Source organism: Mustela erminea, chromosome 4 (assembly GCF_009829155.1).
Source record: "Mustela erminea isolate mMusErm1 chromosome 4, mMusErm1.Pri, whole genome shotgun sequence".
Taxonomy (NCBI): domain Eukaryota; kingdom Metazoa; phylum Chordata; class Mammalia; order Carnivora; family Mustelidae; genus Mustela; species Mustela erminea.
Genome location: NC_045617.1, coordinates 98,687,135 through 98,709,454, shown reverse-complemented (window position 1 = coordinate 98,709,454; position 22,320 = coordinate 98,687,135). Strand labels below are relative to the sequence as shown.

The window sequence follows — 22,320 nt, the reverse complement described above, 5'->3', positions numbered from 1 at the left end:
TGTGTGTGGAACGCCCCCTGTGTTGCGCAGTGCACGTCCTGGCCCACTTGGGTCTGGGTAACAGAGGAAGCATTGCCTCATCTCTGGGTCCCTTTTCCCCAAGTAGACCGCTTCCTCACCCCCAGACATTCTGTCCGAGCTGGGAAGAATTCAGACCAGGTTCTAGAGGCCAAAAACCATGTTACTTAACACCCCTTCCAGAATGTTCACTGCTCAACTGCTCTGTCTTTTCTTCTCTCAGGACTTCAAGGGCTTGAAAACAATGAGCTCTGTAGTCTGGGAGCGTGCAGCAGTTTATATGGTGGAGCTCGTGATAGGCTTTTATCATGGGGAAAGCCAGGTCCCCACTCACCATCTTCCATAGGAAGTGGAGACCCAAAGGACCCTGGAAAGCTCCAATGACCCTAGCTTCTAACAGCACTGGGTGGCCCCTGGTCCGCAGCTAACTCCATCTGTACTGTCCAGTGGGGAGTGAGGCTGCTTGAGGAAGAAGAGAGAGGGTAGTTTTCTAAGAGGAGTGAGACATAGCTAGTGTTCTTTAAATGTTCTTGCTTAGTGAGGATGAAGTCTTTTTTGATCCTTTCTTTCCCCACCCACATTCTGTTCATCAGCAGGTCCTCCCCTCTGCTTCCACCCATGAGCACATCAGGTATCCATCGCTGCCCGCTTTCTGCCCAGGCCCGAGATCCACAGAGGAGATTTGCGCCCCTGGGGACACTGGCAGGATGCTGCTGGCAGCGGTAGCGGGAAGCCTGGGACGCCACTGAATGTTCTGCCATGCACAGGCCAGCCCCCACGACTGAGAACTGTCCGGCCTCAGGTGTCAGGAGTGCCGAGGCTGGGAATCCCGGTTTGCAGTCTGAACCACCATCCTCTCTTGCCTGGCCCACTGACCGTTGCCCTTCTAGAAGGAGGCTGTTTCTGCGCCAGTAGTCTGCCACCCAGATCCGTTTTCTGCTTGGCCGACAGGTCTTTTCGGAACACACATGCAATCCCACACCCTGTGTCAGAGCCACTGTCCCACTTGGAGCAAAGTAGTTTTCTTCCTGAGTCTGTGATCTGGGTCCCCCTCTTCTTACCTCTGCTCTCCCACCTCTGCTGGCCCTCTGGCTCTGCGCCGGTGGTTCCTCTGCCCAAATGCTCCATGGCCAACTCCCTCCCAACTAAGTTTCCACCTCAGAGTCCCCTCCTGTGGGAGCCCTGCCTCCCAGTGTGTGCTGTGCACACCCCAGCCAGTGCTGGGGTGTTTTTCTCATTCATGTGTGTGCTCTGCTATCCGTCTGTCTGTCCCCCCAGCCCCGAAGCTGCTTGTTACCAGTCTGTGCCCACCACAGTGTCTCGAGTACAGAGCCTGGCAGGTCCTCAGTGCTCAGAGTCGTGCTTGTGAGTGGGGGAGTAAACTGCAGGCACGTCTTCTTGCTCTGGCCCTGATGGTTTGTCAGATCACGAGTCACTTTTTATAAACTTGTAGATGATCCTCTACTTAAAAAGTTGAGCAATACATAAAGGTGTTTTTTTGTTTTTGTTTTTAGAAAAAGTGAACATTTGCCCCAGAACCTTCCCCCTAAAATAACTGGGTTTTGGGGGGTGTTTGATCTAGACATTTCTGTCTGCATTTATACAAGCAGAGTGATGAGAGCCTGGCTGGACCAACCAATAATGTGGGAGAAAGTCAGCTTCCTTTCTTTGAGCTGCTGACTTCTGATTATTAGAAGACAAAACAAGATACCCACGTTCTCCACAGAGAAGCCGGTGAGGGGGCAGGCGTCTGGTCTCCCTGCCCAACTTCCTTGGGATGTCTCCCTTCGTATCTTAAAACCTGAAGGCTGGTGCCCCATGAGAGCCTGGTCGAGGGAAGGCCCTTCCCTCTGGACTGGTTCCTATTACAGGGCTGGCCACTTAGAGCAGAACTCGAGTACATGATTGTTCTTGAAGGACGAGTGATGTTGGTATGTCTGAGTCTAGGTAGCAGCCGGCTGTGTTATGACTGGGTTCTGCTGTTTTTGTGGTTCTTTTTGTCCTTTCACCAAAAAGGAAGGCTGCAGGGGCAAAGGGAGAGATTGTTCCAGTTTGCTTGGACCTCCCTTAGCTCCTAGGGTAAGGAGAGAACGAAGGACTACAGGAGCTCCCCCAGCCTCCCTGCCCGTGCCTGTCAGGGACCGGGGTTGGGGCAGGGTTGCCACATTCAGCCCCCTGGGATCTCAGGTCCTCGGCCTGGCCTCTGGAGCTCAGGGAGCACCCCAGCCCCCGGCCGCCCTCAGGCAGCTGCCTGGCCTGAGGTCTGGAAAAGGCTGTTCTCAGAGCTGTGAGTCATTTTCCTCTGACTCCTCCGCCCTCCTCCCTGCACTCCCTCCCTGCACTCCCTGTGGACTAGACATTCACAAACAGGCAACATTTTTCTGGGGAGTTTCTTTGCTTGTTGGCTTCAAACTTCTGACCTCTTTGTCTCCTAAGAAAAGGGGCCAAGCGGAGGAGGGTTCCTGTTTAAAATCACTAGGTTATCTGGGCTTTAGGTTTCTCTGAGGGCTGCTTCTCTTGGCCAGTCTTTCTGGGCAGAAGTGTCCCTCCCACCTCAGTCCCAGATGGACCATTTTCCTCCTTAATTAAGTACATCGCTGCTTCCTCTAAGAAGGGATATTCTCACCAGAGCTTTCCCTGGAATGAAGTAGAGAGTGGAAGACCATATACGTTGCTGTGTACCTGGGTCCCCCTGAGCAGCGGAGAGGGCAGGCAGAGCCTGAGAGCAGAACTGTAGGAGAGCACTCCTGTTACCCTCCAGAGGCCCCAGAGCCTCCTTCTCTTCCTTAGTGTGTATGTGACCAAGGGAGGAAGGCAGGGGTAAGGAGAAAGGACTGGAAATGAAGCCATGAGGGGCTGGGGAAAGACCTTTTCTGTCAGCTCGGAGTTATCATGCCCACACTGGTCCATGGACCTGACTGGACCTATTAGTTTGGTCACGGTGCTAATGGACCCCAGGTTGTGGTATGGGGGCTGGGGACCACATCCAAAACATCCAAGGCCATTTAGTGACTCGAGGGTGGCTGGGTCAGCCCTCCTTTTGAAATCCAGCTGAGGAATCACTGGGCAGGAAGTTGAGTGTTGTCCCCGACCCCTGTTGGCTTCTTCCTTCTCCAGAGCCCTGCTAACACCCCTGACCTGAGTCCCAGTGTGACATTTGAGTCTATCTCCTTCTCAAAGCCACCAGCTCGGTGGCTGACATACTGAGGAAGCTGGCTGGAGGTTCTTGTACCTGAGTTGAGGTTGGTGGCTGGTGGCCCAGCTTAGATTTCACCGACACTGCTGAAAAAGCGTCTCCTTTTGGGAGCTACTTCCTGTCTTTTCCTTCACTTCCCTGTTTTTGAAATGGGGTTGTACTGCCCTAACTTTCTCTGAGGGACAAATAAGAGCCTTGTTCTTCGCTCAGAAGATGGGCCTCAAGCATTCATCCTTGATTCATTCATTCAGCCAACAGATTTTTATCGAATTCTTGTAATGTCAGCTGACTCTCGTCACAGTGGAGTGGATCCTCTTGTGTTTTGTAATTTTGGATTACAAACTCATCTTCGGCAAGGTTTTATGCGTGAGAATCCTATATATCCTTGGATGAGAGTATGCCCCAGTGGTATCACTGGCCCACAGTATTAATAATACTAATTTCTAAGCTTGGTAGTTCTTGGACCATACAAGGAGTATGAGTTTGAACTCCAAACCCATGTGAGAGTGAACCCGAGGTTATAGATTTTCAAGGGATAATATGTTGTGCTTTTCATCCTGAGCCCAGGATGAGCAGAAATCTTCTTTATCTCTCTTTATTGGTTGTCAGACCATAGTCCACCCTTTCCCTAGTCTAACCCAAGCTTCTTCAAACTCTAGTCTAACCATCTTTTGCAGCCCTTCAGGGGTCCTGATGTTATATAAGGCTCTTGGATTCCACCTCTGGAGGCCCATCTTCTGTTGCCATGTGGGCACGAACACCCTGACCCCAAGATTAGTACCTTCTGAGCTGTTCCAGCCTCACCCCACTGCTCTGGCTTTTAGCCTCCTGTCCCTTTGGAATCCCTTTCTGGCAAAACCCTCTGCATGTAAGAGAATAGTTGTTAGCTTGCATCCAGCATTTCTAGATGTTTCATGATGGGAGGGCTTTTAGGTTACCTCCCTTACTCTATAATAGGCCCTGGGCTAGGTGCTGGAGGTATAGAGAAGGGTGTGATGAGGCCCTGGCACGAAGGAGCTTGTGGAGTGATGGAGACCTCTCGTGAGAAATACGAAGTGTGGTTGGTGTCACACTTATAAGGCCTGTGGGGCCCCATGTTCTTTTTATTCATAGTGATGCAAAAGGCCAATGTAGGCTTTTCGTTTTCTAGGGGATGGTGATTCTACAGTCCACTTGCTTATTCATTCTACAAGCATTTCCTGAGTGCCTTCATGCCAGGCATCATGCTAGACACATAAACATAAGCTATCACATTTATTTCTAACAATAACTCTGCGAGGGTATTTTTATCCTCATTTTCAGATGAGCCAACTGAAGCTTAGGGAGACTAACAGTGCCGGGTCCACATGCAGACAGAGGTCTTCAGACCCCAGACTAGGGCTCTTCGTACGGTATCATGGCTCTTTCACAATAAGGAAGCCGGCTGAAGGCCGGGTTCGTCCCATGCAGAGAGATCCTTCATTTTCATGTTTCCTGTCCCTTCCTCTTTCTGGCAGCTGGGGATGGGGTGCGCCCCTGACCTCTTCCCCGGCCCTGCCCAGGGCCCCAGTGGGTCTCCTCTCCCCCTCTCTAAAGGCCATCTCTCCTTGCCCACTGCAGGAAGGATATTTAACAAACCCAAGAAGCCTCTGGGAAGACTATCCGCACGTGTACCTCCCGTGAGTATTCCCATGACTGCGTCTCCAAGGAGAAGCAAGCTGGTCCCTGGCTTCCTCATCCCAGCCTGTGGCCAGAAAGCCGTGGGCCAGCTGGCACGAGGAGCCGCTCACACCCCGAGCCTCTTTGGGCGCTGTGTTGCAGACGGCAGTCCTGTCTGCGAGCTGCTTCCTCCAGTGTGCTTGACTGAAGACTCCCAAAATAACATGTCCCGCACTAGCCCCATCACAGAGGCGACGTCTTCACTCCGCCTGCTGTCCCAGAATGCCAGAGGCTGGTGGCTTAGAAATTATACAAAAGAGATGTGTTGCTCACAGTTCCAGAGCCCCAAAAGCCCAAGATCAGGGTGCCAGCAGATTTGGTGTCTGGGGAGGGTCTGCTTCTGGGTTCATAGAGGGCTGTGTTCTGCTTGTGTCCTCACATGGCAAAGCCCAGGAGCTATCTGGGTTCTCTTTAACAAAGGCCCAGATCCCATGAAAGAGGTCCCCGCCCTCATGACTCAGGTCACCTCCCCAAGGCCCCACCTCCAGATAGCATCACACAAAGAGTCGGATTTCAACCTGTGAATTCTGAGGGACACACACATTCAGTCCACAGCAGGCTTCCACACCGTCAGCGCAGGCTCATGGAAGCAGGGCGTCTCCGTAAAGTTCTCTGGCCCCATACCTTCTCGATGAACTGCACCCCCTCACAGCACACCTTCCTCCCACCCTTATGAGGCTGGTGCCCCTCACGAGGCAGCCCCCCTTCCTCTCCTGACCCCCAGGAGGGTCTGCCTCCTGCAGGAGACCCTCTGTGCCTTTCCTGAGACCCTTCCTACAGAACAGAGGGCTTACAGCCGAGACGCTGCCTTTGCCATTTACCTCAGCTCACCCTTCAGTCTACCAGTGCCCCATCTTCACTGTCTGTGCTCAGCCTTCCCTTCTCCGACCCAGGGGACCCTCCTCTGGACTCTCTTCACCATGTTTGGTTCCCTCCGTGGGCTGTGTCCATGGAGTGCTCTGGTCTGTGGAGCAGGGTCCCTGGGCTTGGGGCATGCCTCTGGCTCCTGGACCAGCTCCTCCCACAGTCCTGCCTTCCCTCCTCCCTCTGTGCTTGGCCCTTCCGGGTGACGCATTCCCTTGTCTCCAGCTTCCAGGTGAAGTTCTTCTACCTGTGTCAGCTGGCTTATTGGCTGCACGCACTTCCGGAGCTGTACTTCCAGAAGGTACGGAAGGTGAGTACTCCCCATCTGGGAAGCCCCGTGTCCTCCACACCCCAGCTTCCCAGTGGGTAAGCTGCCGCACCTTCCTCTAGAAGCCCAGAACTGCGGGGTCAGGGGGCAGGGCTCTGTCGGCGGGTTGAAGAGGATGCTGAGCCAGCGAAGTCCCCACCAGGCTCTCCCTGAGAGCAGGCCTCCAGCGGGTCTCCTGCCTCCCACGCTAGACATGTGGCTTTGGGGGAGGTCTGCCTCTTGTCTTCCGGATGGTGGATCAGAGGTTTTTGCCTCTCTTGGTCTTTTTTTTATTAATAGCCTCCCTCTGAATTATTTCCAAAAGCCCTGTTCCCCAGTCCCTGCCTCTTCTTTCTCAACTCAGTCCCGCCTCGTGGACTGGAAGCTGGTGCCCAGCAGCGTGGGGCACAGGCCTCTGGCGTGATCTGGGACCGGCTGGAGCAGAGCACCCCGGGCCACCATCGTCCCTCTGTACCTCCCCTCCATTCCCGCATCTTCCGTTAGGGAGGGAGCATGCTTACTGCTGGCTTCTCTTGTTTGCAGGAGGAAATCCCCCGCCAGCTCCAGTACATTTGTCTGTACCTGGTCCACATAGCCGGAGCATACCTCTTAAAGTGAGTGAGACCCCAGGGCTGGTCACATTGCCATGCCCTTTTACTTCCGAGTAGCTCTCCACACAGGCATTCAGTGAGGAGGCCTTTATTAGATACCTTCTGTTTGCCAGGCACCGTGCCAGACCTGGGAACACAAAGGGGGTGATCGCTTTATCTTGAGTGGTTCATGCTTAGCCCAGCGGGAGATACCATTGTAGGCACAGGTCAGGAAAGCTCAGTGTGACCAGCGTGGGGCTATGGTACATGCCCTCTGCCGTGGGAACCCAGAAAAATTACTGACTCTTCCCGACCCAGAGCAGCGGAAGCTTCAAGGGATGTTGGCACTTGAACCATGGCTTTGAAGTCGGAGGAGCTGCCATAGCGTTTGGCCTTGAGCGTCTCTTACAGAAAGAATCCTGTCAGGAGTAGGATGTGTCACTGCTAACTTGGAATTTTCTTGAGCTTTATCTGTGCAGCATAGGAGAACACCCTGTACTTTCTCTGGACTGACATTTTGAGGGTTCATGATGGATAACTTTTTGCTAGGCTCCCCAGAGGCCCCTGAGCCCCTCATCTCCCAGGCCCTCTCGGCTGGCATCCTATGAGAGTGACTCCCCAGGAGTGATGGAGTCAGGAGGAAGGCAGCTCTTGGATCTGGTCTCTTATCTCTGACGGCTGATGCGGCATCAACCCCGGCTGGGCCTTTGGGGCGCAAAGGCTGTACAGGGGGTGGGGAATCAGCTCTGCCCTTGTGTGGCAGAGACTTGGGTGAGAATGTGCGGGGACGACCAGATAGAAAGTGTCCTGCCGTGGGGTCCCTGTTGTACCACCGAGGTTCATCCCAAAGACAGAAGATGCTCTCGGATCTGTATTTCTCACACCTGGCATGTCCCAGGGAAGGAGACGGACATGTATCTGACCCTGTTCAGGCAGGGTTCTTTGATTCTTGTTTTGGAATCAGAATAGAACCGAGAGGGTAGGGAGCAGCAGATCCTCCAAAATGAGGCCCATTCCATTCCCCACTGATGCTGGCACAGCCACCTCTCTGCCCACGTGAGGACCATAATTTTCCTTCTCCATCCTTGTTCTGGTTCTCAGGAGTGTGGGGGAAAGGAGAGACCCTTGACTACAGGATTGCCCCAGAAAGACACACTGTTGAAATGGCGACTGCTTCAGGGCCTTGTTTTGGTGAAGAGCTTGACTTTTAGAGGCCTTCACTCACTCGGCACATACCTGAGCTCCTCCCACAGGCCAGGCGCTGCCTGAGAAGCTGCTGTCACATCTGGGTGAGGGCAGACCAAGGCCTTGCTCTCCTGAGGTGTCCATTCTGGCAGGTGGCGATATCAGCTCAGGGTATGATTTCAGGGTCATAAGATTGAGCCCCGCATATTGGACTCCGTGCTCAATGTGGAACCTGTTTGGGATTCTCTCTTCCTCTGCCCCTACCCCATTCCTCTCAAAAAGGAAGGAAGGAAGGAAGGAAGGAAGGAAGGAAAGGAAGGAAGGAAAGAAAGAAAGAAAGAAGAAAGCAGAGTTTCCTGTGTTGCTAATTGTGATGAAAAGAATAATGAAGCTGGGGACTGGGAGAGAGCGACTGGTCTCCTGGCACCTTTGTTGTGGGGCTTCCGGGAAGACTCTCTGAGGAGGTGACTCAGGTCGAGCAGGAATGACAAGACTTGGGCACATGAAGATCTGGGGGGATCTCTGCCTGGCGGTGCAGGCAGAGAAACCACAGGCACAGAGGCCCTGAGATGGGAGTGGGCGGAAAGCCCACTGTGGCTGGAGTGCAGAAAATGAGATTTGAGATGAGGTCACGGGCAAGATCATGTTGGACTCTCCAGGTCGTGTGAAGACATGGGCTGGTTTTCATGTCATTCCCCAAGCATCCTCAGGGGATGACCCTCCCTGTCCATCTGGCCCTGCCTTGGTCTCATTGGGTGGAAGCGGCGGGATCCGTAGTTAGCACTGCTCTCCCATCGTCTTGCCAGCTTTCCGAAGCCCGGCGTGTTCAGCACGATCTGCAGTTTCACTTTGCAGCCCCTCTGCATTTCTTTGAACTGCCATTGACCCTCTGTAGCAAACTGCCCAAGAAGGTCCGTAGCGACCCTGTGCCTGGAACTGAGCAGAGGGGATGTCTGAGTGGGTGGTGCCAGTGTTTTCAGAGGTTGGTTCAACTCACACGTACTTTTGTGTTATGTTGAGTTTTGCTTCTCCGTGTACCTCTTAGCCGCGAAGACTTGGATGACGAGACACCAGACAGTGGGAATCCCATGTATTTCTACCCGCAAAGCTCGTCCCCTTGTTCTGAGCACCTTTTGTGTGCTTGGCCCAGGCCAGGTGAAGCATGCAAAGGGACAGGTGCTGTGAGAGCGGAAGCCAGGTTCACTGTGGGAGCGGGGAGGGTTGCTGGACCCAGACAGGCTGGGCCGGATGGCCGGGGGATTCAGTATTCTCTTAAAGGCACGGGTGCAGAACTGAGTCCTCTAGGTGGAGAGCCCCCCCCCCCCCCAGCTGGCCAGGGAGAGGAGGTGTGGCGAGTGGAGCCTGGGGTGCGGGGCCCTGGCCTCGGCTCTCCATGGCACCCGGGGTGGACTGGGACACTTGTCCTTTCTTCCCAGCCTGAGCCGCCTGGGCCTCATCTTGCTGCTGCTGCAGTATTGCACCGAGTTCCTCTTCCACATGGCTCGACTCTTCTACTTCGCGGACGAGAACAATGAGAAGCTGTAGGTGGTGTGGGGCCAGCTGGCTGGTTCGGAGGGGCTGTGGGCAGGGGCCGCCTGTGAGGCCTGGCTGTGGGAGGCTCCTGCGCGCGGTGTGAACTGTCCCTTCCCTGCAGGTGGTGTCCGGAGGCTGGTGTTCCCAGCCTCTTGTTCTAGCTCTCTCCACCCTCAGACACCCCGCGGCTGCCCTTGCACGCTCTTCCCATGTGGAAGACAAGTGGGTGACAATTCCCTCATGGGCCCTAAAGGCGGACATCCCTTTTCTGCCTCCACGAGCAGGTTTAATGCCTGGGCTGCTGTATTTGGGGTCACCCGCCTCTTCATCCTCACACTCGCTGTGCTGGCCATTGGCTTTGGACTTGCTCGCATGGAAAACCAGGCCTTTGACCCCGAGAAAGGGAACTTCAACACCTTACTTTGCAGGTGAGTTGGGAAAAAGTCCAAGGAGGGAAATCATGGCTCCCCAAGCCCTGCCAGGAGCCCCCTGAACTTGGCACAGCGTTGGACGGTTGGGGGCAACAGATCCCTGAGTCTTCTACACACTGATGTTTCGAGGGAGCTCTCTAGACAGCAGGCCTGAGAGGAGAACCCCAGCCTTCTGCTTCCGGCAAGACCGTCTTCACAGCCAGCCTGGCCTGTTGGGACTGCAGTCAGGATCCCCAAGCAGGACTCCCCTCTCCCTTGTCCAGGGCTTCGTGGGGCACAGGACTCGCATCGTGCCCCCACAAAGGGGTTGTTAAAACCCCTCGGCTGGTTGTTAAAACCGCACTTGGACTCTGTACGGTGGTGTGCTTGGCAGGTTGGCCAGTGGCCTTCCATAGTGGCAGGAAGGCAGGGAGGAAGCCATTTTGCTTCTGTGTGACCGTAGGGCCCGGGAGGGGGTGTGATTTGTCCGGTGTTGCTCAGCTTTCAGGTGGCGTGCGAGATGAGAAGCCGCTCTCCTAGAATTATTTTGCTATATCCTAATTCAGTTCATTTGAGTTCTTTCACTACATCTGTGGAGCTGAAAGGAGTCCCATTCTGTGCCGTGGGTCAGAAAAGGCCATGGAGGCCATGTGACTAGGGAGCCGGACGAGTGTCACCTTCTCTTTCCCGGTCTCTCTCGCCCCTGTCCCTCTGTCAGCAACCCTGCAGTGTGCTAGAGGGGAGGCCAGCGCGGACACACGCTCTCCCGGGGGCTGGCACTGAGGGTGCCCCTGGGGGGCCTTCGGGCTCCTGACCTACCGTGTCTCCCTGTCTGCACCCCCACCCCCGCCGGGGCCCACACCCCTGAGCCAGCCCTCGCTCCCCCCACAGGCTGTGCGTGCTGCTGCTGGTGTGCGCCGCCCAGGCCTGGCTCATGTGGCGGTTCATCCACTCCCAGCTGCGGCACTGGCGGGAGTACTGGAACGAGCAGAGCGCCAAGCGGAGAGGCCCAGCTGCCCCCAGACTGCCAGCCAGGCTCATCAAGAGGGAATCTGGTGAGTGCCAGGCCCCCGGGCTGGGAGCAGCGAAGTCTGTCTGGGATGCGCAGGGAGGAGCCGCGGCCCTCAGGCTCTCCCCTGACCAGTCCTGCCACTCTTCCAACCTCCCTGGGGCCCTGGCTCCTGGGCTCCTGCCGGGGCCTGACCGGCACGTGGCTGGGCAAGGGCCAGGGACGCGTTGTGGGTGAGGCTGGCCCTGATGGGGCAGGGAGCTCTCCTGGCCATGGTGGGGCGGGGCGGCAGCTGGGTGGGGAGCTCTGGCGGCAAGCGTGTCCTCGAAGTGGCTTCTGAACGCCCGCCAAGATCTGCCGCCTGCTGCCTGTGCGGCCCTGTCCTCACCTGCCCTCTGGCTCCACATTGCACCATGTGCCTGCCTCCCAGGCTGCTGGCTCCTCTTCCATCTTCAGGAGTGACTCCGGGGACATGATGCTTGGTGGACGGCAGGGGTGGGACGCCCTCTTCTCTTGTGGCCCCAACCACACTCCAGTAACCTTTTGCCCTGGGTCCCAGGCCATGGCCAGCCCTGCCCTTTCTGTCCAGCCTGGGGGCCTGTCTGCACCAGACTCTGTTCTCTGACTCACCTGCCTCTCTCCAGGTGTGGCCTGCGAGGCAGGGGCCCCCGTGTGTTTGGAGCAGACACGTGCACGGCGGGGTGTGCTGAGTCCGGCCAGGCTGGGAGGGATGTGGGGCAGGAGGCTGCAGTTGCGTGGACTCGGAGCAGGCACAGGGAGTGGCTTTTGACAACAATAAAAAGATGGCAGAGTTTTCTCTGCCAGAGGAGCACTGGGCCTCTGAGTAATGTCTGTCCCTGCAGCCTCTGCTGCCCCCTCCCCAATACCCCTCCCTGGGAGGGCATCCCCCCAGCCCGTGTGCGCTGCGCCAGTCTTGCCGAAACACCGTGTTTGTCTGTCTGTCTCCCTTCACGTCCTAGGTTACCATGAAAACGGAGTAGTGAAGGCAGAGAATGGCACCTCCCCACGGACTAAGAAACTCAAGTCTCCTTGAGGCCAAAGTGCTGGAACAGGGATCCTCTTGTGGGGGCCCAGCAGGGAGGTGGGGAGTCCTGCCCCCACCACTGCCTTCCCCCTTCTGCTTCTGATGCTGCCTCCCCAGCAGCGGGAACCTGTCTCCAAATGGGGCTTTTCCTCTTTCTTATTTCTTGGCTTTCTCTTCTTACTCTTCCATAAACCATTCTCAATAAAACCAAAACTCTTCTTCTTTCTCTCTCTCAAGCCACCTCATGTCCTCACCTCTGTGCTGTGTTGGGTTTTCTAGAAGCCCAGGCTCTCACGGTTCTCTCTTGGCTTGCCTCCTCTTTCTCTTCCTTCATGGCTGCTTTCTTTGACTTTTCACTGTATTGTGCAATTTTTGTGTCTGATTTTTACAACGAGAGGGAGCTCAAATTGCAGTTGCGGCCATCCGACACCCAGCATCAGTGTCCAGGACCTGTCAGAGTCAGAAGACTGGTGCCCAGGAGCCTCCGCCCAGAGCCGCTAACAGGCCCGGGGTCATGGGGGGGCGTATTCGGACAAGGAGAGGAGAGACCAGCCCTCTTGGATCATCATCTCCAGGTGCTGATTAACTGAGATGTATGATTCCAGTTCTGCATGTACCATCCGGAGGCCTGGCTGCACCCCTGCTACTTGGAAATGCAAAGGCGTTTGGCTGTGGGCATGGCGACCTGGCCCAGAAAGGTGGTGGTAACAGTGTGGCCAGTCCTGGCCACAGGCCAGCCAGCCCTCACTCTGCCAGGGAGGTGCTGAAGGAGGACAAGTCTCCCCACCCACTAGAGCAAGAACAAAGCGCTTCTGGAAAGGTAAAGGTGGCAGAGATGCTGGAGTGGTCACCCTTGGCCTTCCTTCGGCCGCAGCCCCAGCTGCTTTTTCCGCCGTTCACCAGCATTCAAAACCCAGCCCAACCCAGTTACCAGAGCGGCCTGGCAGATGCCAGTCCCGAAGCCCAGAGCCAGGCGGCCGGGGGAAGGGCTGACCTCGCTGCCTGACTTCGTCTCTCCCACTGCAGGAACACCAAGCCCCGCATTGGCCCCTGGTGCCATGAGGAGGCTTGCCTAGCCGTTTACCCTCTGGCTCATCTGTGGAGTGTCTCTGGGCTGGTCACTGTCATCCTGTGATGTCTGAGCGCACCTGCAACATTTTAGACTGTATGAAAGTGGGACTGACTCTGAATGATCTGCAGCGTAGATGAGCAGACATCTGTGCCAATGGGAGGCGCTTTTCTCCCTCCCCCCTTCCTTCCCTCTGCTCCACCTAAAGACAAGGCCTCCAAGTCCATATAGGGCCTGGGGAGGACTTCCAGAAGGGGTTAGGCTTAGTCCTGATTAAGAACTCTTGAACTCTGTGCTGAGGTGCAGGGAGCAGGTTTTGATGGGCATAGAAATGTGTCGTTTGAGGGGCTGGTCCTCTTTCTGACCTCACAGTGGAAGCCTGACCTTGGGTTACTACCCTGAAGTGGGGGTGGGGGGCTCTTCATCAGGGCAGCTCCCCTTCTCCATGGGGAGAAGATACATTTAATTTTCCAGTGACTGGGGAATTTGTACCCGAACACCACTGTAGAGCCTCCTCTCTCTGTCCAGACTAAGGCTGTAGAAATGGGAAGAACTGCCCTTGGCCTCTGATCACCCCTAGGAAACGGGACAGCCTTTTTGGAGATCGGTATCTCTCCTATTCTTCTCTGACACTTCTCTGGACTGCAGAGCAGAACAGTGCTAGGAAGGTGGCTCGGTATCACCCCAGCAAACCTGAGCCAGGACCCCTCAGTCATTTGGCCAAATACCCCTGCCCCGGCTGCGGTTTTGTTCACAATCCCCACCTTTCCTGGTGAGGGAAGGGCGTCCAGCCAGCAGCTCCAAAGCTGTCCCATGAGGCTCCCCGCCCATCCTGGTTCTCTCCTGGCCATGTCCCGGGCCACATGCTGCTCCCTGCAAGGGGCCACTCCCTCAGGTGAGCCCTGGTGAAAATTCAGCAGCTTCGCTGTATACCGCCAGCCGAGAGTGGGGCAAGCAGCTCGAGGCCTGCTGTCAGCCTCCCTTCTCATGGCCGGAGGTCTGAGTGTCTGTTGCCGCAGGCTGCACGGCTCCGTGTTCCCTGAGTGCCCCACAAGCTTCTGGCTCTGGGGTGGGTGTGATTCAGAGGTGGTACCGCCGGCCCAGGGGCGGGGGCCAACGTAGGCTCTGTTGCTTGAAGGATAGGGTGTGTGCAGGGATGAAGATTAATAGAAGGATTGTTTTTTCTGCCATGTCAACACCCGAAACCATGAGTAAGGCTAGCATGTCCCCCGCCAAGCCTCAGGAACGATTGCGGGGCGGGGAGGAGAATAATTGTAGGGATCTCTCACCCCCCCCCCCCCGGCATCCCAGCCATGTTTATCTCCAAAGCCGGAGCCCTGGCTTTGGCAGGCTGGCTCAAACCCGGATGCCAGGGCCGAAATAACCCCACTTCGTCCTGTGAGCTTGTTGTGCTGCCTTGTCCTGATGTGGCCACTTTGCTGTCTTCAGTCTTAAATGCTCTCTCCAGTTCCCAAAGTGTCAAGCTGTCTGTGAGGGCCCTGCCGCCCAGCTCCGAGTGTGAGAGCCGGCTCAGCAGGAGCTGGGGGACAGATGCTCATCTACCTCAGCAGCAGCCACTGCTCTCTAAATGTCCCTGACTGCCACTGGTGCAGGGGAGGGAGTGCGAGCAGGTGGCTGTGGTGGGGGAGAGTGGCTGTGGTGGTGGGAGGACCCAGGACTGCTGAGGTCCAGTGGTGGGAGAGTTATTTTTACCATCAGGCTCTGATAGCTGCACTATTAATAAGTTACATGTGTCCTTTTTAAAGCTAGGGGAAGGTTCAAGAGCAAAGGGGGAGCAGGGAGAGTCAGGAGGGAAGCTGCTGCTCCCCTTTCTAGTCCATTCCAACTGTGTGTGTGTGTGTGTGTCTGGGTCACCAGACTTACATTGTTGCCCAGAACCTTTCATGCTTCTGTCCCAAGGCAGCACTTACATTTCAGAAACCAAACTAGACCTCGTGCGCTGGCCCCCTTTGCAGCCGCAGCTCTTGACTGGAATCCTCAGACCCTAGAAACCCCTGAAGCCTGGCTTCGGTGTTCTTCCGGCAAAGCCTGCGTCTGGGTTTTCCTTTAGGGAACTTCTTCCTCCACACCCTTTCACTTTCTTTCTGAATGGTGAAGGAGGGATAGAGGCAGAGCATACACCCCTCCCAAGATTCCACAAGAGGAAATTCTATTCCCTGGATGCCTTTTTAAACTGGCAGTGGCTGGCCAGGCCCCATGTGGCTCGGGAACTTCCTTCACAGGTTTCAGCCTTCCCAGTCTGTTTTTCCTCTCCTGCTGAGGACTGTGGAGACCCAAGTGAACAGACTTCGTTCCCGAATGTCGTTCCCGCTCTCTGTTCTCTGATGTAGGCAGGACAGCAGAGTGGTCCGTCTTCCCTCCTGCTGCCTCCCCTTCCCATGGCCCTCCTCCTCAGAAGGCACTCTGGGCACGACTTGGGAACTGGGTCATTGTCAGATCGTGTGAAACTTCAGTGGAACGCCTCTCCGGCCCCGGCTAACCTTCTCACTTTACTCTGCTCCCCCCAGGGACAGTTTAATGGTTGCCCCTCATCTTCTGCATCCCCTGCAGCCCCCTCTCTCTTGTTCTGGAGGTCTCAGAAGAGCATTGGGATGTCTGTGTTCCGTGCTGACCCCGTGCTCGGCAACCCCTGAGAGTGCTTGTCCCAAGCGGACACCCCTTCTCTTTGTGTAAGAAGTGCCTTACTTGCCGTGTGGCCTTCCAGCCTCCGCACGTGCTATGTGGCCAGGCCTCTGGGGTGGGCTGTCATATGCAGTCGAGGACACTGGACCCTGGTACATTCCATGTGAAAGGGACACCGATTGTGAGAGTTTGGCTTCATTCATCTCTGTTCCCTCCCACCCCACCCCCCACCATGGTGTTGGGGTCCGTGGTATATTCTAGGTTTTGTTTCTGGTTTCTCCCTTGTGTCGGCTTTCTAGCCCACAAGGGTGGCGGCAGAAGCCTTGAGGACCCAGCCGCAGGCACCTGCACCTTCTACCTGTGAAGGGAAGCCCAGGGGCCTCCAGGGGCACAAGGCCCCCCATGGCAGACCCTGCCCTGCTAGTCCTACCCACCCCCCACACCCCCTATTAAAAAGAGAAGTAGCCTGACTATAACCTCTTCCAATCTATTCTGCCTCCCATTCATCCCACAGTTGATCTGATCAAGGTGTTTACTTTTACTTCCCAGTGGCAAGCGTGTGCTCACAGACCCCAGGCTGACAGGGGTCTGGTTTGGCTGTTGCAGAGTTTCTTTGCGCTCCTAATTCAGTGTTAGCCATGTTAGCAGCCACAGCTGCCTGCCTGCCCTCTCCTTGCTCCTCCGGGTTGTGCAATAACTCTCCCAGCCGGTGGTCTTTCCACAGGCCCTGCTGCCCCTAAGCGCCCTGCAGCTGGGAAGGGAAGGGACCCACGGGAGGGTGGTCGTCCTCCCCTACAGAAGAAACGTGTGCGCTCCTCTCCCTTTGTTGCTGCCATTCTCTTCATCCTGGGTGGGTTTCTGTGGCACTCTCCTAGAGCATTGTAGCATCACCTTAGAAGTCCATAGATTTTTTTGTTAAAAATTCTGTTGAAAAGGAAAAAAAAAAAAAAACCATCCTCATGATGGGGCATTAAAGAAGTCAGCATCTGGGAATAAGATCTCTTGGGACACCGGAGATGTCCCCGTCACTGTCTAAGAGCTTTCCAGAGCTGCTTGTTCGTATGTAGAGAGAGGAGGCAGTTCTGAGGAGCAGCCATGTGTGGCCTGGCCACTGACAGGAGCCGGCTGGGACAGTAAGCTCCACGTGTCCTTGGGTGTGGCCTCGAGTGTTCGTTGAGGAGACCCTGCACCTCACTCTTCAGTTCTCTTGTTCAGTAAACACCTGAAGGGCGAGCTGCGGCTGCCGGTGCCATGAGCAACTCCTAATGCAAATGTGGACAAGTTGTCTTCTGGTTGGTCTACTTTAGCCTATTCATGTTATGGACCAAATTTCAACAAGGAACTCAAGGAAAATTTGTACCTGCCGTATTTATGCTTTCATGTAAAAGGTTTTTTTGTTGGGGGGCGGGAGGGGGGAGTCTTTTTACTTTCAGTGAACTTTTTTCAAAAGCCTTTTCCACGGTTTCTGTCTGGTTTTAAAACAAATTACAGTTTTGTATGGATTTTTTTAATGTACATTTTGAAACAAATGATCAACAAATATTTTTGAAATAACTGAATAAAAGACATAGAATTATCAGTCTAATTGTCTCTGGTCACATTCCTTATATTTTTAATCTGGATGCTTATGTTTTCATTTGAAAAATAACTTTATGTCCATTTTAGTCTCATTTATAAAATTTTTCGCTCTATTAGTCCTTCCTTGTATAGCTTTTTTAAGCTGTATTTGTTACTTTTGGTCCTAGGAAGGAGGGAATTGGAATGAAGGATGGAGAAAGTTCTCTTGAGTGTTGGGTCGTTCTAGGCATTTTTTTTTAAGATTTCTATTTATTTGACAGATAATTCATAGGCAGAGAGGCAGGCAAAGGCGGGGGGCGGGAGAAGCAGGCTCCCTGCTGAGCAGAGAGCCCGACGCTGGGCTCGATCCCAGGACCCTGGGATCATGACCTGAGCCAAAGGCAGAGGCTTTAACCCACTGAGCCACCCAGGCACTAACATTCTAGGCATTTTTGAGTCTGTAACCATAAAGTAGAAAAGTGGAAAGAAGTTTTCTTGATACAGGGTCTGCCAACAAGCTCCCGGAGGAAGCACTGAGAGCTTGCTGCGTGATGAAGTCACTGGCTGAGGTGTGCTTGTGTGAACTCTTGGTGCTGAACAGTATTCGTCCCAACTGTAGGCCATGGGGATTGCTGGGGTCTGTTCTGTGACCTGCTCTTGATGGCAGCAGTCTGTTTTCCAGAACGTTCTTCAGAGAGTGCAGGGGAGGAGCACAGCTACAGGAAGCAGTTAGCCATGGACCCCCTCAGGGCATGAGGCTTGCATAGGAAGTGTTCACCTGAGGTGAAGCTGAGGGACCCATGGAGGGCAAGCTCTGCTGCAGACCTGGGTTTCAGTCCAGAGGACACTAATTAACCTTTCTGGGCCTGTTGGCTCATCTGCGTTCTACAGTTTTGGGGGTTGTGTATTTGCTGATTGTTTTTGCAGGGAGAGGTGGTAGTGAGATTTAGGGACAGTCAATGCTGAGTTCATGGTACAGATAAAGCACTGGGGTTTTTTTGTTTTGTTTTGTGTACTGTGGCTCTTCAGTGCCAGCAGGATATTAAAGAGTCACTCACCGAAGTGGCCCTTGATTCCCTGGAGACATTTAGAGAGGTCTTGTCCACCTGTTAGTCCCAAATGCCCTCAAAGCTTATAGTACAGGTTTGATACACCCTGATGAGCTGGTATTTTCCAGGTTCCTGGGTGGTGTAGACAGTAGTGGCTAACTCAGAGCCCATCTTCACCCGCAGGGCAGATTTTCCTAGCCCTGAATCCATAAGCCATCCCAAGCCATCCTGTCGCCATCATTCAGTTAGAGTGGACAGCCACAGCTCTCAGCGGCCTCAGTGGCAGACGCAAGGAGTGAGGCGACTTGTCTCCCCTCCCGGGCGGCTGCTACAGTGCTTGCTGCAGGCTAACGCTCTGCTCTTCTGTCACCTCAGCCAGGACCTCACTGCGTGTGGGGGGTGACTAGCCTCCGTGACCTCAGGTGGCTGTGGTGCCATTTGGAATCCAGGAGAATGATTTGCTTGTGTGGCTCTACCTTCAGCTGTCTTATCTAAGCTCGTGGGGCTGAGCAGGGAGGTGGGGGCCCCAGAAGTAACCCGTTGGCTCTGGTCTTCTGGAGAGTGGCTTCTGGACCTGGTGATGGAGATTCCCAGCTCGGGTAAACGTGGGGAGGAAAGGAGCAGGAGCTGAAGGCCTGTAGGTGAGTGGGGCGGGCCGTCCTCGGCCCAGCTCGATGCCCCGGACGTTCACAGTACAGGCGCACATGTACAGGGAACCAAGAGAAGAACTGTCCCAATGAGGCGAGAAGGGCGAGAAGCACTGGGACCTCAAAAGGTGAGTAAAAGGACATTTTCCTAATGTCTCCCTTTCAGCTAAGGACCGAAGTCAGCAAGTACCTCCGTCTGCGGCAGTTGGTGCGGATCCAGGAAAGACTGAGGATCCAAAGTTTTGTGAACTTCCCTCTCCCAGGGGTTGCAAAGTCCCTGGAGTGCGGTAGGTCCACAAGCTAAGTGTGGGAGATGCCCCGAGTCCCCTGGAGCTCAGAGTGGGAGAGTTAGTACCGCATTCTAACCTCCAGGAAGCCTCCAGCAAAGGGACCAGCTGTAACTACACAGCCCAGAGAGCAGTCTAGCGGACACACTGGCAAGAGTGGAGGCCCTGGGAGGGGAAGCCCGAGGGGACCCCCCATGCAGAGGGCCTCTGGAGAGGAGAAGGAGGAATGGAGGGAACGTGCTGTTCGAACCAGGCACGCTGGAGATGGGGAGATGGAAGTAGAGACATCTGAGGGTGCACAGCGACCTTTCTTGGGGGAGGGTCCTACGATCACACAAAAACTGCGCTGGAGGTGGCGGTGGGGAGCCAGTCTTTCAGTGCACAGGACACACAGAAGGCCCTGACCCAGATGCGGACTTCACAAGCCACAGAAATAAAACTTTGCCCTTTCCCTCTGGTGTCTACTCCCTCCCCTTCCCGGACACTACACAGGCCAGAAAGAGCAATGTGGGTGAATGGGGGCAAAGGCAGCGAAACCAGAAGGAAGGGGAAACCCATTGTACGTGTTGTAGGGCTCAAATCTCAATCTCTCTCTCTCTCTCTCTCACACACACACACACACACACACACACACAGAGGCTTCTAGGCTTGGCAGGCAGGATAGAGTTTAGTATTTTTACTTTAGACTGAAATGGATTTCTGAATATCTAGAAATTGGGTTTTCAATAGTTAAGTGACTGGGGGTAACAAATTTTACAACGGGTTCTTCTGGAGATAAGGGCCTGGGATAGGAAAGTAGGAGTCAACAAGTATGGTCTTAGAGCCCTTTGAATCAGCTAGTTGGATGTGGCTTGGCTCGTCAGTGGAGGAAGGAGCCATTCTGAGAGGGCAGGTGTCCTGGATCCTGCAGGGACAGCTCCCCCTCCTCTATATCCCTGCCCGAGGGAGGAGGCAGAATCTGGGCTGGCAGCTGGAAAGAGGTGGGGGTGGCTTCAGCTGGGGAGCAGCCCCAGTTCTAAAAGCTGAGGCAGAGCTCATCAGAGGACCAGTACCTACTTTTCCTCCCATCTCAAAACCAGGCTCTCGAAAAGCAGCATTTTTCTATATATTTTAACCATAATTCACATCAAGGAATACGTTTTCCATAATGGCCCAATAAATACTCTATTGAAACAAAGAGTTTCGTGAACCAGTATATAACCTATTTGTACCATACTCTGATATTTTCTTTTCTATTCCATTTTTTAAAATGTAGCTCTACTAATGGGCCTAGAGCCACGGTTTGAAAAACATGGATTTCCCCGATACTGGGGTGAGCAGGCATGTGGTGGGGGACAGCGGCTCACAGCAGCATTAGACTGTGTGCTTAGTTCTGGCACCCCAGATGCTGCTGCTCCCTGCAAAATCTAGCTTTCCTTCTGCTTGTGGTCATTCCACACCTGTGGTAGTCAGGGTTCTCCAGACAACCAACCAATGGAACGTATATGTAGAGAAAGAAGTTTCTTACAAAGAATGGGCTTTCGTGATTACGGAGGCCGACAAATCCCAAGATTTGCAGCCAGCAGGCTGGAGCCCTGTGACAGCGGCTGGTGTAGCTCTGGTATGAAGGCCAGGCCAGCAGGCACAAGACCCAGGATGAACCAGTGTTTAGTTTGAGTCTGAAGACAGGGACAAGTTGATGGTACAGTTCAAAGGAAGGCAGGAGGAATTCTTACTTGGGGAGTGGTCAGCCTTTTCCATTCAGGCCTTAAAGATACTGGATGTGGCTCACCACCGGGGTCAATCTACTTTTCTCCGTCTACGAATTCAAATGTTACTCTCACCCAGAAGGGACACACCCAGAAAATGTCTAACCAAACACCTGGGCACTCCACAGCCCCGACAAGTTGACATAAAATTAACCATCACAATACCCTTCCTCCCTAAATAAAGCACCAATCTTAGCTCTTAAAAGATCCAATTTAATTTAGACTTAAGTATTCTTAGGTTTCAATCTAAGAACCAAAAAATATAATTTTAAGAGCCCTATGAACGCCTCTATGAAAAGCACATGTTTCAAAATGTAGATCCAACCTCAAAACGTCGTGCTGTGTTCTCCATCTAGCCAGGTCAGTTTGAGAAAGCACGGACGAAGTGATAGTAGTTGATCTTGTCTTCTCCGTGTGAGCACAGCCTGATCAACTGCAGGAGAGAGCGGAGAGCAGGTGAGCAGAGCAGCACCCCCAGCCTTTGTAAACCAAGTCAGAGTTTGTATCTGTGGATTCTAAAATGCTCCTGTGAACCTGGCAGGTAGGCCAGACACAATCCTCATCTTCAACTTAATGAAACTGAAACTCAGGTGGGGCCGATAGTCTGTCAGAGATTTCAGGACTCACATTTATAAGAACATTGTCATTTCCAGAGCACTTTTAATTATTTTTGTATTCAAATACGAGCTTTGTCCACCCAGTCTGCCCAGAGTAAAACTCTTAAAATAGCAAACTGCTGTTACCACAGGCTAGCAGAAGAATCTAGTTCCGTCACTTCTCATTGACTTTAGCTCAAAGGCCAAGAAGCCTTACGTCACTGCACAAACCATGTCTAAGAAGTTCCACTGTGGGGGGAATAGCCTGATCTGCTGTGGTTACCTTGCCATGTGCAAATCCTTGCCACCCATACCTTCCCCACCCCCGTGCCCGCTGACCACAATTCCACTCTCCTAAGTTAAGTTCACAGATAGTACAAATGACTTAAAAATCAAAAGCTGGGCATACTGTCATTCTGGCGATTTGGGAAGCAAAATGGGCATTTGCCCAAGTGAACACGTTCTCTTCTATCTGCCCTCTTGCCTTCCCTGCGTGTGTTCCAATATCTGAAAAACCTTCTTCTCCAGCCTAGCCCCTCCAGTGCCACATGACGGCCTCCCTCCGCTAAAGGAGTCTTCACTTCTGAACATCCCTTTTGGCTGAAAAATCTTTAAGAAGGTCTACAGCAGGGTTTTTATCAGGGAGAAGTCTCAATGATAAGTCACAGTCACACAATCATGGGAGAAATTTTGTTCTGAGTTCCAGGGAAGGCTTGGCTAAAGGGATTTCTAATGAAACAAAGGCACAGAACCCCCCTCTTCAACTCACTCATGAACATTCTAGGAGGAGAACGACCATGTCCTTCCTCCATGTGCAGCCAGCCCTGGGCTAACCCAACTGACAGACACCACTGCCCTCTCCCGTGCCA

General features: G+C 53.9%; 2 protein-coding genes across 3 annotated transcripts in view; one reads left to right on the top strand and one right to left on the bottom strand.

Annotated features, from left to right (window-relative positions):
- Positions 1–16,542, top strand: part of TRAM2 (translocation associated membrane protein 2) — an 80,217-nt gene extending 63,675 nt beyond the window's left edge. For both annotated transcript variants that reach the window (XM_032340251.1, XM_032340250.1), the window contains exons 5-11: positions 4,814–4,872; positions 6,002–6,086; positions 6,627–6,697; positions 9,295–9,399; positions 9,676–9,819; positions 10,693–10,856; positions 11,791–16,542. In XM_032340251.1, the coding sequence (XP_032196142.1) occupies positions 4,814–4,872; positions 6,002–6,086; positions 6,627–6,697; positions 9,295–9,399; positions 9,676–9,819; positions 10,693–10,856; positions 11,791–11,864 (702 nt within the window). In that variant the 3' untranslated portion in view covers positions 11,865–16,542. The remainder of the gene's footprint in view (positions 1–4,813; positions 4,873–6,001; positions 6,087–6,626; positions 6,698–9,294; positions 9,400–9,675; positions 9,820–10,692; positions 10,857–11,790) is intronic.
- Positions 16,543–21,047: 4,505 nt separating this feature from the next.
- EFHC1 (EF-hand domain containing 1) overlaps positions 21,048–22,320 on the bottom strand; it is a 57,781-nt gene continuing 56,508 nt past the window's right edge. The window contains exon 12 of the mRNA XM_032340246.1: positions 21,048–21,288. Coding sequence (XP_032196137.1) covers positions 21,217–21,288 — 72 coding nt within the window. The 3' untranslated portion in view covers positions 21,048–21,216. The remainder of the gene's footprint in view (positions 21,289–22,320) is intronic.